Raw genomic sequence first — 17334 nt, 5'->3', positions numbered from 1 at the left:
TTGATCTGAATACAAACTGAACGAGACGTCCTGTAATTTTTTCCTGCTGAATGGGGCAATCCTAATTGATAAAAATCTAGAGAATTTAAATAAATTCTAAAGGTTCTGAGCAGTAAAGAAGGACCATTACGTTCGTTCTTCTGATGTCACTGATAATTCACCAATTTGCGTGAACATGCCAAGAAGCACCGATTGAAAATGCTGGCCCGTATAGCCAGGAGGTGGAAGCAACCTAAGTGTCCATCGACCCGATGAATAGATAAAGATGTGGCACATATATACAACGGAATATTACTCAGCCATAAAAAGAAACGAAATTGAGTTATTTGTAGTGAGGTGGATGGACCTAGAGACTGTCATACAGAGTGAAGTAAGTCAGAAAGAGAAAGGCAAATACTGTACGTTAACACATACATATGGAATCTAAGAAAAAAAGGTTCTGATGAACCTAGGGGCAGGACAGGAATAAAGACACAGATGTAGAGAATGGACTTGAGGACACAGGGAGTGGGAAGGGTAAGCTGGGACAAAGTGAGAGAGTAGCATGGACATATCTACACTATCAAATGTAAAATAGACAGCTAGTGGGAAGCAGCCGCATAGCACAGGGAGATCAGCTCGGTGCTTTGTGACCACCTAGAGGGGTGGGATAGGGAGGGTGGGAGGGAAACACAAGAGGGAGGAGATATATGCATATGTATAGCTGATTCACTTTGTTATAAAGCAGAAACTAACACACCATTGTAAAGCAATTATACTCCAATAAAGATGTTAAAAAAAAAAAAATGCTGGCCTGAACATCCGGAAGTGGATCTAGCACAGTGGTTCCCAAACTGTAGTCCCCCAAACCCAGCACCATCCAGGCCCTCACTAGATATGCAAATTCTCAGGCCCTACCCCAGACCTACTGAATTAGAAACTCTGAGTTAGCATCCAGCAACCTCAATTTTAATAAGCCATCCAGATATTCTTGAGTAAGAGCCTTGAAACACAGCCAAAAGCATCTATTCCTACTCTTCTGCAAAGGACACTTACCAGAGTGACTACACACATGGGAAAGGGGACATACCCAGAATTTTCAGGGACACAGACTCTAAGCCAATGCTAGTCTCTGGGGATCCAAAATGTCACTATATTTTCTACCGATCTGAGTGGAGGCTTTCTGGGGATTAGGAGATTTAAAAAAAATTAGATCCAGTGGATGCATGAAACTATGAGTGGCTATTTGCCCAGTTTCCTGAATACATAGATGAAATACTTTGAAATACACAGAAATACTTTAAACCTAGCAGGATCTCCACATCAGTTTCATGATCTCTACAAAGATACAGGGTAGCAATTCCATCATATTCCCAGTTAACTTGCATACCTGGTTTGTGCAAAAGATGAGTGAATCTTAGAGATGAACTGTAGGTTACTGGAAACTTAATCAGGTGATGATTCTTACTTGTAGAGATCCAGATGTGTCCTCCTTTCCAGCATAAAATCAGCACAGTTGCTGACATGTGATCAGCATCTATCAAACTAGCAAGTTCTCTTCTATCTACCCCAGTAAACACAGCCCATCAGAAGCAGTTTTCTTTCATCTGGCAGGGATGCCAGTACATGGTCACTGTCTTATTTCAAGTATATTAACCTCTCTGGTTGTCATAATGTCATTGGATATCACTTGACATCAGGTTGACTGTGGCTGGTGGGAAAGAATTTCAGGTATGCTAGGTGCCTAATAAGTCAGAGGCAGGTCAAGGGGAAGGAGAGAGAATCTATGAAAGCCCAGGGACCTGCTACAACGATGAAGTTTCTGCGGGTCCGAAGGTCCCCTCCATCTGAAAGACACATTGCTTCACCTTGCACTCTCTGTAACGAAAATGCAGGCGAAAGTTTTGCCGAGCTTTTTTCGGTTTTGGAGGTAGCATAGACAACATGTGTATGTGCTGCTCTAAACAGAGTATCGGTGTATGGTGTCAGATGGAAGCAGGGCCCAGCTCAAGGAAGACTCTGCAACTGCTCCAACCTGGGGCCACTCGGGCCTTTGTTCCTGCAAAGCTAAAGGCGCTGCAAGTGTCTACAGCAGATCCAAATGCTGCAGGACAACTCTGGCACGTGCCAATAGGAAAATACAACAGAAGCCTCTAGCGCTTTGGAGCAGGGCCATTTCTTTTTCAGATAGTAACTGATCTCCTTTGGAAAAACTGCTCTAGGCTTGCTTCTAGAGACTGAAGTTCTGACCAGAGAATACCAAGTGATCATAAGACCTCAAGCGATATCTTATATACCAAACCATAAAGCTAGACAAGCGCAAGAATATACTCCATCATCAAATGGAGGTGGTAAAATATAAGCGATCAGCCTCGAGCAGCGCCTGAATACCCATGTAGGTTGTATGAACGGGTGGCTCATACTCCCAGCATACCTACATCTTCTGGACGGCTACTTCTCCCTCCAATCATGCCTATAGCCCCTGGGAGATCCCTATGACCAGCTGACAGCGGGAAAAATATAATTCAAGCTTGGTTTAGAGATGTTTTCTCAGACTGGCACTAGGTGGAAGTGGTTTGCTGAATCATTATATCCCAGAAAGGGGTGACCTTGTCAGTAGAAAGAAATCTTTTACTGTAGGCCAAACGTCAAGCAGTGTATCTATCTGATTTTCACTTTATGGCAAATGAAAGATAGTGAGATGTATGGAACTACATCAAAATAGGAGCACCTCCAGGGCAGGCATCAGAGGTAGCTGTCAGCACAGTGGAACAGTTATGTATTGTTATGGGACTTATTCCAAGAGGCAAAGCCTAGAACCTGCTCCTTCGGTCATTCCAAAATTTTGTAAGCATCAAAATCCCTGTATGAAATCTCTTTCTGCTGAAAATACCTAGAAAGCTTTCCATTCCCTGCACTTAATCTCGACCTAAGAACACACACAGAAATGTGACCTGAATGAGCCGTGTATTTAGATTTTTATGAAGTCTGTAGCACCCAAATCTTTGCATTCTGATACAGTCTCTCTTCACAGACACCATGCAGCAGTTCTACCTACCAAGTAAATTAATAACTCCATCATTGTAGCACGCAAAAAGTTTGATAAGGTCCTTGAAAAGAAGCATGAATGCAGCATTTATGACACCATTTGTTAGTTCATTTGGATGTACCTAGAAACAGATGAAAATTCCATAAGTTAACTGCAGATCATCAAACGACAATTTTTCTCAGAGCATGTTGAGAAGTCTCAAATGATGACAGAAATTCATTCATATTCACCAAATGCTGCATAACTCTTCGAGTAACACTACCAATATCAAAAACTGGATTGCCTCTTTTTTTTTGCTTCAATTTAAGTCAGTGAAGTTAGTCCTATCAATTAAAAGACATACATACATTCTATGGGATTAATGACCCACAGATAAATCAAACCCAACTTTTGAACACCTGAACTCCTGTTGCTTTTACTATGCCATATTACATTCTTCTCCTTCCCCTGGGTAACGATCTCTGTGGAAGGGTTCAGGCTCCAGGGGCCTGCAGTGACTCAGAGAGGAAGCCTAGCACAGGGAAAACATACCTTAGCCGGCTACCCCGAAAATAGTTCTGGAGACTCACAGTATTCGCCCACCCAGCAAATACTCTAATCACTAGCACAAAGAAGAATGATTTCTCTCCATTTCCCAGTCCTTGCTCACAACTCCTCACGCTCTGCTCTTTTTCCTTTTCTGACTTCTTTTCTCCTTTAAGTAAGACAGTACCAACATTAAGGGTAAGGAAAACAAAGAAAAATGAATAATAAGAGAAAAAGTGAAGAGAAGCAATTCCATATATACCTAGTGATGTCCTTACTGTCAAATCTGTCAAAAAACAGTAAGATGGAAAAAAAAAAAAAACAGTAAGATGGTTTGCTGCTTTAAATGAAATTTCACAGGAGTTGGGTGTTGTGACCAGGATAGACGAAACCATAATCTTAACAGAGATGTTAGTTACTAATATTTGAGGAAAATCTTTGTTTTAGGCAACCACCAAAACAGAGGAAAGATAACAATGTGAGTTAAGAATCTTCCTACAGGGCAGAACATTTTATTTTCACAAATCAGGTATGTTTCATCAATTAAAATTTTTAGTTTGAAATAACTGCAAATCCACATGAAACTGTGAAAAATACAGAGATTCCCATGTACTACTTACCAGTTTCTCCCAGAGGTAAAATCTTGCAAAATTATATTACAATGTCACAACCAGGATACTGATATCAATACAATCCACCCATCTTACTCAGATTTCCCGTTTTACCTGTTGTGTGTATGTTTAGTTCTACATCATCTTATCGCATGTGTAAGTTAGTGTATCCACCATCACAGTCAAGATACAAGTTTGGTTTTAAGAGACAAGCCACGTTGGTATTGGCAGGAAGAAGGACCATGACAAAACAAAAATAATTCTCTTCCATGGATGGTGCCATTTAAACAGACTGTATAAAATAGTTTCTAATAGTAGGCTGGGGTATTTAGCTGCCTGAACGTATGTTTTGCAGCTACTTTATTCTGTCAAACACAACAGGAGGCCACCATCCTGCTCTGAACATGGGGATCCAAGAATGCACCACTCGTAGTTTTCCATGACTCAAGTCAACACCTGTAAACTTCTCTGACAATCTGGACAACCAAAATCCTCTATTCCTCACTGATGGCCTAAACTAAGTGTTCACCTAATTCAACTATATGAGGGAGACCTAAATCTGTCTCCTGAGGAAATTCCTTATCTGTAGCCCACCTTCAAATAAAAGGCAGCATGATTGTGTAAGAAGCATTTTCTGGTGAGGTACGTACGTCGAATTCCAGCAGTGCATCAATCTGTCCCTGTAGTATGGGCATACTCTTCAGTAGTTTCTCAGGAGCCATTATCCTCATGACACCATCAGCCCTACAATTTAACAAAAACCAAAAAGGTAAGACTTACTTGTATGTGGAAAATTTGAGACCACATGCATTGTTCCAAACTGTTTTCCTCCTATTTCCTCGTTAATCTCCTGGGATGATTCTGAGATGTGAAGAGGCTTTGGCTGGGTCCCTTCTCTATACTCCTTCTCACCCACATGCATTCCTTAACCACAAAGGCCGTGCTTTCTATGCACTGCCCTCAGGAAGAAAGCAATGTGGTCTGGATAAAAGAGGCCAGCTGAATTTATGAATGGATTTTTCTAAATCTATAGTAGTATTACTATAGATTTAGTAGTATTAAAAATCTAGAAATAGTAGTATTAAAAATCTAGGTTTCCTAAACCCCAGTTTGTTTGTTTTTGAGAGAGAGAGAGAGAGAAAACATGTCTTGGAAGTCTTCAAAACCTGTAGGACTGGGAACAGAATTTATACTATTAAGCATCAAGTGAAGAAAAAGGCATTCTGATTTGCATTTTGGTCAAAAAGAGCTGAGTTTAACCAGCTGTAGAGAACGTGACTGGAGGTTAGCACTAAAGGGTGCATCGTAAGGGGTACTGAAGCCTGCACCCACCCACAGGCCTCTTAGGGAGCTCCTGTATCCAGAGATGGTCAAGAAGCAGCAGGAGTGAAACATTTGAGGAAAATGCCCAGCTGACACGACTGCGCTGATAATGGCAGCTTTCGGTCTCTCCCACCTCAACGGTAGGGAAAGCATCCCAAAGTGCCCTTATGTGCCACTCAGCGGTGCAGAAGTTTCTAAGAAGGCTGTGGACATATCGTGGAGAGGTCACAGTCCAGCTCGGAACATCAGCCACGGCTGCCCAGGGCCATGTAAGAAGTCAGAGGAAGGCATAGCAACTAGAATCATCTCTAATGAGATGGGGATGAACTCAAACCTTAATTTTATAAAATCTTCACCCACAAGAAACTAGTTTATTTTGAATAGGCAAGTTTATATTTTTCACTACCATGATAAAAAAAAAAGTCGTTCAAAGCTAAGTTGAGGTCAGCTATCAGAAAACACAGTTATATCTCTTTGTGTGAATTCTTGAGACTAAAATATTAAACTTTGTACAATATGTTGCCATTATTTCAAATTAGGAATGGATACAAGATTTGCACAGATCTACAGCTGAACACTTTTGATTAAACTCAAACATCTATTTAGAGGGAAATAAATAGCAATTATGAATTAAACATGCAAGGAGTCTGTATCAATGAGATTTTCCTAATCAATGGTTAGTATTAATAATTAGTTCAGATATGGTGTGTTTTCATGTGTTTGTGTGTGTGCATGTATAACAGTTGGACAGTGTTATCTGTTCTCCAAATCTGTGACAGATCTCCACACACACATACAGTTCAGTTTCACCTCAATCAAAACACAATGAAATAACTATTGTCGACTACAGCCATGTTCTTTTAAATGAAACTTGTTTAAATTCTCTCCCTTTAAAATTATTTGAAGGTATATAACTGTTGAAGAATTTTGAGTTGATTTTAACAAAATAAAATGTTGTACCAGGTCAACTCTGAGCAGCAAACCAGATTTTCTGCATGAAAATATAAATAAGTAACATTGCAACCACAAGGTAACTTGCATCTGAGTTTTTTTTTTAGGTTATTATAAACTGGGCCTTCATGATCAAAAAAACTAGTTGGCAATTAACTTAGTTGAGATAAATCAAGTATGTCTCAAAGACTTCTTCTGCTCAAATAAGTATGAGAAAGAAAAAACATACCCTTTCTTCACTCTGGCAAAATCAAATGCCATCTGTCTGTAAGAGAAAGCCTTTTCATTCAAATATCTACTATAGCGCCTTATGAAGGTAGACATGTCATAACCTGGGGAGAGGGGCAGAGGAGATAAAACTAATTAATAAAATACCTTCAACTGTGCTTTGCTAGCTCCAATTTTTTTTTAAACTCCTCAAATATAAATAATTCTAAGATGAGGTCAATAAGTGTACCAGACAGGCCTCATTTAAAATCCTACTTCAGGCAAAAATACTTTTGGCATGAGACATTCCAAGACTACTCAATTTAGATATGCTACCATCTTTGTACAGAATGCCTTTTCTGATTTTTCCTTGCATTTTTGTTCACTGTTGCAGATTTAATACATGTAGCTATCTGAGAACTATCCACGTGCTTGGTGTGCTTGCCTTATACGTTAAGTGACAACCAGTAAATACGCTGAATGAACAAATGACTGCAGTACAAATTCTATTAATATACAAAAAAACATTTAAAACTGGATTATTTTTCATTGGCAAAGTACTTTTTCATTTCATTGTCTCTTACACCTTCATTAACAAACAATTGTGGATCTAACATACCCACTGTTACTTTTTAAGGTAAACACTGAAAAAGACAAGAAATAGAATTAATGTATAATTCATATGCTGAGTTGCATAACAATTAAGTATTTTAAAGCTAGTATAAAGTAACTATATAGTTAGGTTTACATTTTTTTCCCTTTTATATCCAATGGAGCTATCAGTTAACACGGATTTTTAATTAATAACCTCATTTCAAAAATCAAAAAATTCTGCATCAAAAACATTAGCAAGAAAATTATAAAACATAATATTCTCACCATGGGATCCACTTTTGTCCAAAAAATTACTGAGATTGAATAGTGTATTTCTAGAGGCCAAATACTGAATAAATCTCTGAAAAACAAAAGTCAGAACTAAACATCAATAGTCTGAAATCACTACTTTAAACAAGTTCTGATACTAAAGACAATTTTCTAAAAACATAAATTCTCATTGTGATCTTTTTTACTCAGTATAAAGTTTCCTACGGGCTTTCTCTGAGGGGGAATAAAAACTGATCAGACCCACTGAAATCGAATTAAATTGTGTGATCTTTCATTTCTGTATATAACAGAAACACTGCAATTTAATAGGATTCGGTAGGTATCCCATATAAAATGGCTAATTTTTAGTTTAGTCAATATTTTCCAAAATTAAACATTTTTATGAAAGCAATTTTCACACAGAGGCACAAAGAATTACTTCCCAATGGGAAAATAATTTTGTTGTTCCTTTCTCCTAATATTTTTGTCCACTAATACATTTACATGGTATATACAGATTTAACACTTTGATATCCCTAACAAAATGTCTAACAACATATTTCTGAAAAACAGCTAAACAGTAGATTAAAATTGTACTCCAGATGACTCTGAACCATATACTTCCTCTTATTTTTCTCCTAATTAGTGAAAGCTTAAGAAACTTAAGTCATCACCAGCCTCCCTCCCCTGCCAGAAAAAGAAAAGTTAGGTCTACATGGCTTACCTCATTTCCATGCACCATGAGATGATGCGTAGTGACTAAAGCTTTAAATACAACCACCCAGCTACTGTTTGTTGCCCGCTCAAAGAGCGTGTCCGCCATCTGAGGAATATTAACATTGGTCTCATTGGTAGCCTGGATCAAATCTATGGAAATAGAAGATTTCAGCCAATGACACTAATGATTGCATAAAAAAATTTCATTTCAAATTTTAAACATTTAAACCTGTTGAGTTTATGAGTCCAAAATTGCACTGACAACAGCTAAAAAGATTTTCAAAAATTAAATGTCAGAGAGATTGGTTCAAGATGGCAGAGGAGAAGGATGTGCTCTCACTCCCGCTTGCGAGAGCATGGGAATCAAAACTAACTGCTGAACAGTCATCGACAGGAAGACACTGGAACTCACCAGAAAAGACACCCCACATCCAAAGACAAGGGAGAAGCCACAATGAGACGGTAGGAGGGGCTCAATCACAATAAAATTAAATCCCATAACTGCTGGGTGGGTGACTCACAGACTGGAGAACACTTAGACCACAGAAGTCCACCCACTGGAGTGAACGTTCTGACCCCACGTCGGGCTTCCCAACCTGGGGGTCTGGCAACGGGAGGAGGAATTCCTAGAGAACCAAGACTTTGAAGGCCAGCGGGATTGCATTGCAGGACTTTGACAGGAGTGGGGGAAACAGAGACTCCACTCTTGGAGGGCACACACAAAGTAGTGTGCGCATCGGGACCCAGGGCGATGAAGCAGTGACCCTGTAAGAGACTGAAACGGACCTACCTGCTAGTGTTGGAGGGTCTCCTGCAGAGGCAGGGGGCAGCTGTGGATCACCAAGGGACAAGGACACTGGGCAGCAGAAGTTCTGGGAAGTACTCCTTGGTGTGAGCCCCCCCAGAGTCTGCCATTAGCCCCACCAAAGAGCCCCGGTAGGCTCCAGTGTTGGGTTGCCTCAGGCCAAACAACCAACAGGGAGGGAACCCAGCCCCACCCATCAGCAGTCAGCAGATTAAAGTTTTACTGAGCTCTGCCCACCAGAGCAACAGCCAGCTCTACCCACCACCAGTCCCTCCCATCAGGAAACTTGCACAAGCCTCTCAGATAGCCTTATCCACCAGAGGGCAGACAGGAGAAGCAAGAAGAACTACAGTCCTGCAGCCTGTGGAACAAAAACCACATTCACAGAAAGAAAGACAAGATGAAAAGGCAGAGGGCTATGTACCAGATGAAGGAACAAGAAAAAATTCCAAAAAACAACTAAATGAAGTGGAGATAGGCAACCTTCCAGAAAAAGAATTCAGAATAATGATAGTGAAGATGATTCAGGACCTCAGAAAAAGAATGGAGGCAAAGATCGAGAAGATGTAAGAAATGTTTAACAAAGACCTAGAAAAATTAAAAAATAAACAAAAAGAGATGAACGATACAATAACTGAAATTAAAAATACACTAGAAGGAATCCAGAGCCGAATAACTGAGGCAGAAGAATGGATAAGTGACCTGGAAGACAGAATGGTGGAATTCACTGCTGCAGAAGAGAATAAAGAAAAAAGAATGAAAAGAAATGAAGACAGACCTCTGGGACAACAATAAACAAAACAACATTCACATTATAGGGGTCCCAGAGGAGAAGAGAGAGAGAAAGGACCAGAGAAAATATTTGAAGAGATTAGAGTTGAAAAATTCCTTAACACGGGAAAGGAAATAGCCACCCAAGTCCCGGAAGTGCAGAAAGTCCCATACAGGAAAAACCCAGGTGGAAACATGCCGAGACACATAGTAATCAAATTGGCAAAAATTAAAGACAAAGAAAAATTACTGAGAGCAACAAGGGAAACATGACAAATAACATACAAGGGAATCCCCATAAGGTTAACAGCTGATTTCTCAGGAGAAACTCTACAAGCCAGAAGGGAGTGGCAAGATATATTTAAAGTGATGAAAGGGAAGAAACTACAACCAAGATTACTCTACCCAGCAAGGATATCATTCAGATTCAATGCAGAAACCAAAAGCTTTACAGACAAGCAAAAGCTAAGAGAATTCAGCACCACCAAACCAGCTCTACAACAAATGCTAAAGGAACTTCCCTAAGTGGGAAACACAAGAGAAGAAAAGGACCTACAAAAGCAAACCCAAAACAATTAAGAAAATGGTAATAGGAACATACATATCGATAATAACCCTGAACGTAAATGGATTAAATACCCCAACCAAAAGACACAGACTGGCTAAACAGATAGAAAAACAAGACCCATATATATGATATCTACAAGAGACCCACTTCAGACCTAGGGACACATACAGAGTGAAAGGGAGGGGCTGGAAAAAGATATTCCATGCAATTGGAAATCAAAAGAAAGCTGGAGTAGCAATACTTATATCAGATAAAATAGACTTTAAAATAAAGAATGTTACAAGACACAAGGAAGGACACTACATAATGATCAATGATATAACAATTATAAATATATATGCACCCAACATAGTAGCACTTCCACACATAAGGTTACTGCTAACAGCTATAAAAGAGGAAATCGACAGTAACACAATAATAGTGGGGGACTTTAACACCTCACTTACACCAATGGACAGATCATCCAAACAGAAAATTAATACGGAAACACAAGCTTTAAATGACACAACAGACCAGATAGATTTAATTCATATTTATGGGACATTCCATCTAAAAACAGCAGATTACATTTTCTTCTCAAGTGTGCACAGAACAGTCTCCAGGACAGATCACATCTTGGGTCCCAAATGAATCCTCAGGAAATTTAAGAAAACAGAAATCATATCAAGCATCTCTTCTGACCACAACACTATGAGACTAGAAATCAATTACAGGGAAAAAAATGTAAAAAACACAAACACATGGAGGCTCAACAATATGTTACTAAATAACCAAGAGATCAGTGAAGAAATCAAAGAGGAAATAAAAAAATACCTAGAGACAAATGACAATGACAACACGATGATCCAAAACCTATGGGATGCAGCAAAAGCAATTCTAAGAGGGAAGTTTATAGCAATACAAGCCTGCCTCAAGAAACAAGAAAAATCTCAAATAAACAATTTAACCTTACACCTAAAGGAACTAGAGAAAGAAGAACAAACAAAACCCAAAGTTAGCAGAAGGAAAGAAATCATAAAGATCAGAGCAGAAATAAAAGAAATAGAAACAAAGAAAACAGTAGTAAAGATCCATAAAACTAAAAGCTGATTCTTCGAGAAGATAAACAAAATTGATAAGCCATTAGCCAGACCCATCAAGAAAAAGAGGGAGAGGACTGAAATCAATAAAATTAGAAATGAAAAAGGAGAAGTAACAACAGACACTGCAGAAATACAAAGCATCTTAAGAGACTACGACAAGCAACTCTATGCAAATAAAATGGACAACCTGGAAGAAATGCACACATTCTTAGAAAGTTATAACCTTCCAAGACTGAACGAGGAAGAAATAGAAAATATGAACAGATCAATCACAAGTAATGAAATTGAAACTGTGATTAAAAATCTGCCAACAAACAAAAGTCCAGGACCAGATGCCTTCACAGGTGAATTCTATCAAATATTTAGAGAAGCACTAACACCCATCCTTCTGAAAGTCTTCCAAACAACTGCAGAGGAAGGAACACTCCCAAACTCATTCTATGAGGTCACCATCAACCTGATACCAAAACCAGACAAAGATACTACAAAAAAAGAAAATTAAGAGACCAATATCACTCATGAATATAGATGCAAAAATACTAGCAAACAGAATCCAACAACACATTAAAAGGATCATACACCATGATCAAGTGGGATTTATCCCAGGGATGCAAGGATTCTTCAATATATGCAAATCAATGTGACACACCATATTAACAAACTGAAGACGAAAAACCATATGATCATCTCAATAGAGGCAGAAAAAGCTTTTGACAAAATTCAACACCCGTTTATGATAAAAACTCTCCAGAAAGTGGGTGTAGAGGGAATCTACCTCAACATAATAAAGGCCATATACGACAAACCCACAGCAAACATCATTCTCAATGGTGAAAAACCAAAACCATTTCCTCTAAGATCAGGAAAAAGACAAGGATGTCCACTCTCACCACTATTATTCAACATAGTTTTGGAAGTCCTAGCCACGGCAATCAGAGAAGAAAAAGATATAAAAGGAATACAAATTGGAAAAGAAGAAGTAAAACTGTCAGTTTGCAGATGACATGATACTACTATACATTGAGAATCCTAAAGATGCCACCAGAAAACTACTAAAGCTAATCAATGAATTTGGCAAAGTTGCACGATACACAGTTAATGCACAGAAATCTCTTGCATTCCTATACACTAATGATAAAAAAATGTGAAAGAGATATTAAGGAAACACTCCCATTTATCATGGCAACAAAAGAATAAAATACCTAGGAATAAACCTACCTAGGGAGACAAAAGACAAAAGTTTTCTGTATGCAGAAAACTATAAGACACTGATGAAAGAAATTAAAGATGATACCAACAGATGGAGATATATACCATGTCCTTGGATTGGAAGAATCAATATTGTGAAAATGACTATACTACCCAAAGCAATCTACAGATTCAATGCAATCCCTATCAAATTACCAATGGCATTTTTTACGGAACTAGAACAAAAAATCTTAAAATTTGTATGGCGACACAAAAGACCCCGAATAGCCAAAGCAGACTTGAGGGAAAAAAATGGAGCTGGAGGAATCAGGCTCCCTGGCTTCAGACTATACTACAAAGCTACAGTAATTAGACAATATGGTACTGGCACAAAAACAGAAATATAGATCAATGGAACAGGATAGAAAGCCCAGAGATAAACCCACACGCCTATGGTCAACTTATCTATGACAAAAGAGGCAAGGATATACAATGTAGAAAAGACAGCCTCTTCAGTAAGTGGTGCTGGGAAAACTGGATAGCTACATGTAAAAGAATGAAATTAGAACACTCCCTAACACCATACACAAAAATAAACTCAAAGTGGATTAAAGACCTAAATGTAAGACCGGACACTATAAAACTCTTAGAGGAAAAGAAAGGAAGAACACTCTCTGACATAAATCACAGCAAGATCTTTTTTGACCTACCTCCTAGAGTAACGGAAATAAAAACAAAAATAAACAAATGGGACCTAATGAAACTTCAAAGCTTTTGCACAGCAAAGGAAACCATAAACAAGACCAAAAGACAACCCTCTGAATGGGAGAAAATTTGCAAATGAAGCAACTGACAAAGGATTAATCTCCAAAATTTACAAGCAGCTCATGCAGCTCAATAACAAAAAAACAAACAACCCAATCCAAAAATGGGCAGAAGACCTAAATAGACATATCTCCAAAGAAGATATACAGAATGCCAACAAACACATGAAAGAATGCTCAACATCATTAATCATTAGAGAAATGCAAATCAAAACTACAATGAGATATCATCTCACACCAGTCAGAATGGCCATCATCAAAAAATCTAGAAACAATAAATGCTGGAGAGGGTGTGGAGAAAAGGGAACCCTCTTGCACTGCTGGTGGGAATGTGAATTGGTTCAGCCACTATGGAGAACAGTATGGAGGTTCCTTAAAAAACTACAAATAGAATTACCATATGACCCAGCAATCCCACTACTGGGCATATACCCTGAGAAAACCAAAATTCAAAAAGAGTCATGTACCAGAATGTTCATTGCAGCTCTATTTACAATAGCCCGGAGATGGAAACAACCTAAGTGCCCATCATCGGATGAATGGATAAAGAAGATGTGGCACATATATACGATGGAATATTACTCAGCCTTAAAAAGAAACGAAATTGAGCTATTTGTAATGAGGTGGATAGACCTAGAATCTGTCACACAGAGTGAAGTAAGTCAGAAAGAAAAAGACAAATACCGTATGCTAACACATATATATGGAATTTAAGGGAAAAAAATGTCATGAAGAACCTAGGGGTAAGACAGGAATAAAGACGCAGACTTACTGGAGAACGGACTTGAGGATATGGGGAGGGGGAAGGGTGAGCTTTGACAGGGCGAGAGAGAGTCATGGACATGTACACACTAACAAACGTAGTAAGGTAGATAGCTAGTGGGAAGCAGCCACATGGCACAGGGATATTAGCTCGGTGCTTTGTGACAGCCTGGAGGGGTGGGATAGGGAGAGTGGGAGGGAGGGAGATGCAAGAGGGAAGACATATGGGAACATATGTATATGTATAACTGATTCACTTTGTTATAAAGCAGAAACTAACACACCATTGTAAAGCAATTATACCCCAATAAAGATGTTAAAAATAAATAAATAAATAAACAAATGGGACCTAATGAAACTTAAAAGCTTTTGCAAAGCAAAGGAAACTACAAACAAGATGAAAAGACAACTCCCAGAATGGGAGAAAATATTTGCAAACGAATCAACGGACAAAGGATTAATCTCCAAAATATATACACAGCTCATGCAGCTCAATATTAAAAAAACAAACAACCCAATCCATAAATGGGGAGATGACCTACATAGGCATTTCTCCAAAGAAGACATACAGATGGCCAAGAAGAACATGAAAAGCTGCTCAACATCACTAATTATTAGAGAAATGCAAATCAGACGTACAATGAGGTATCACCTCACAGCAGTTAGAATGGGCATCATCAGAAAATCTACTAAAAACAAATGCTGGAGAGGGTGTGGAGAAAAGGGAACCCTCTTGCACTGTTGGTGGGAATGTAAATTGACACAGCCACTATGGAGAACAGTATGGAGGTTCCTTAAAAAACTAAAACTAGAATTACCATATGACCCAGCAATCCCATTACTGGGCATATACCCAGAGAAAACTATAATTAAAAAAGACACATGCACCCCAATGTTCACTGCAGTACTATTTACAATAGCCAGGTCACGGAAGCAAGCTAAATGCCCATAGACAGACGAATGGATAAAGAAGATGTGGTACATATATACAATGGAATATTATTCAGCCATAAAGAGGAACGAAATTGGGTCATTTGTAGAGACGGGGATGAATCTAGAGACTGTCATACAGAGTGAAGTAAGCCAGAAAGAGGAAAACAAATATCGTATATTTGTGGAACGCATATATGTGGAACCTAGAAAAATGGTACAGATGAACCGGTTTGCAGGGCAGAAACTGAGACACAGACGTAGAGAACAAACGTATGGACACCAAGAGGGGGAAAGTGGCAGGGTGGTGGTGGTGGTGCTGTGATGAATTGGGAGATTGGGATGGGCATGTATACACTGATGTGTATAAAATTGTTGACTAATAAGAACCTGCTGTATAAAAAAATAAATGAAATAAAATTAAAAAAAAATAAATATCTTGCCTTCAAAGAAAATTAAATGTCATATTTTCACACATGGACATATAAATACATTTACCCAATGTACTTATTTTTTCTTGGGCTTATTTTTTCTATTGAATTCTCTTCTGAATTTTATCCGTTTTCTGGTACCACTGTCATTTTTTAAAATTACAAACTCCCAGGGAAGCTAAACTTTATGTTAATCTTTTTTGTCATCACTCCTAGCACAATGTCTCAAACATGTGGACACTTATTCTATACACCAGCGCTCCCCAACCCTTCTGGCACCAGGGACCGGTTTCATACAAGACAATTTTTCCACGGACTGGGCAGGGGGGTGGTTTCGGGATGATTCAAGCACATTACATGTATTGTGCACTTTATTTCTATTATTATTACATTGTAATACATAGTGACATAATTATACAACTCACCATAATGCAGCATCAGTGGGAGCCCTGAGCTTGTTTTCACTTGCCACTCACTGATAGGGTTTTGATATGAGTCTGCAAGCAATTGATTTATTATGGTCTCTGTGCAGTCAAACCTCTCTCTCTAATGATAATCTGTATTTGCAGCCGCTCCCCAGCGCTAGCATCACCTCCGCTCCACCTCGGATCATCAGGCATTAGATTCTCATAAGGGGCGCACAACCTAGATCCCTCGCATGTACAGTTCACAGCAGGGTTCGAGCTCTTATGAGAATCTGATGTCGCCGCTGATCTGACAGGAAGCGGAGCTCAGGCAGTACTGTGAGCGATGGGGAGAGGTTGTAAATACAGATGAAGCTTCGCTCGCTTGCCTGCCGCTCACCTCTTGCTGTGCGGCCCAGGGGGGTTGGGGACTCCTGCTATATACCATCTGAAGGCAATAACATAAGTGTATTTTTTGAAATACTATATCGAAAAGCCTACTTCACTTGGATTTTAATTTTGATGGGTGCTAATAACACACTTGTCATGTAAGTGGCAGAATGAGAGGGAACAGTAAAAGAAGAAAGAATTCCACTCTGCTCATCAAAGCTTTCACAGAACATCATGCAGGCGTTAAATTACTATGATCTGACCTGAGTTTATAAGAGAGTAAATCTTTGTAACACATTCACCATCCACATCTACATATTAGCTACTATTCCAGGTGTACCCCAGGGGAAAAAAATGTCTATAGTGTCCAAGAGGGGCTGCCGAGAATTCAGAAAAAGTGAGCACTGTCAAAAAGTTAGCTGAGGCAACCAAAGACCATGTCCTAAGGAACAGAAGCAAAGCCACCCTGGCGCAGTGTGGACTTAAGAAAATTACTTCAACAGACAAGATGACCTTGTCAGGACGAGAAAACTGTGGGAATTCTCTTACAGGCCACACCCGTCCTGCAGAGGACTGCATGTGATACCCAGTGTCTAGGAAATCCCATGCAACAAACGCAAAGACAAACCCACCCTGTTCCTTACTTAAAATCCACACTCATTAATCATTAAGCTCCACATTTACTTTATGCATTTGTTTACTGTACAATAAACAGAATTTTTAAAATGGATACTCCATCACTGCTCTTAACTCCAAGACTAAAGGGTATCAATAATTGATCTGAATTATAAATGGACCAAACCAGACTTCTTTCTTACTTTATATTTATTTTAAACTTCCTATCCCCTGAATAGGAAGATGGGAAGTTTAAAATAAATATCTCCCTTGATTGGAATTCTACTCATCCATCAGGAAATTTTTCCTGGTCCCATTTGAATGCAGTCTCACGTGAC

General features: G+C 38.9%; 1 protein-coding gene across 25 annotated transcripts in view; it reads right to left on the bottom strand.

Annotated features, from left to right (window-relative positions):
• SNAP91 (synaptosome associated protein 91) overlaps positions 1–17334 on the bottom strand; it is a 155604-nt gene that overhangs the window by 93758 nt on the left and 44512 nt on the right. For all 25 annotated transcript variants that reach the window (XM_065888564.1, XM_065888568.1, XM_065888566.1 and 22 more), the window contains 5 exons: positions 8234–8376; positions 7525–7600; positions 6668–6770; positions 4815–4908; positions 3038–3149 (listed from right to left, as the gene is read on the bottom strand). In XM_065888564.1, the coding sequence (XP_065744636.1) occupies positions 3038–3149; positions 4815–4908; positions 6668–6770; positions 7525–7600; positions 8234–8376 (528 nt within the window). The remainder of the gene's footprint in view (positions 1–3037; positions 3150–4814; positions 4909–6667; positions 6771–7524; positions 7601–8233; positions 8377–17334) is intronic.

This window comes from Phocoena phocoena, chromosome 12, assembly GCF_963924675.1.
Source record: "Phocoena phocoena chromosome 12, mPhoPho1.1, whole genome shotgun sequence".
Taxonomy (NCBI): Eukaryota; Metazoa; Chordata; class Mammalia; order Artiodactyla; family Phocoenidae; genus Phocoena; species Phocoena phocoena.
The sequence above is the reverse complement of the archived record's forward strand: the minus strand, read 5'-3'. Positions and strand labels throughout refer to the sequence as shown.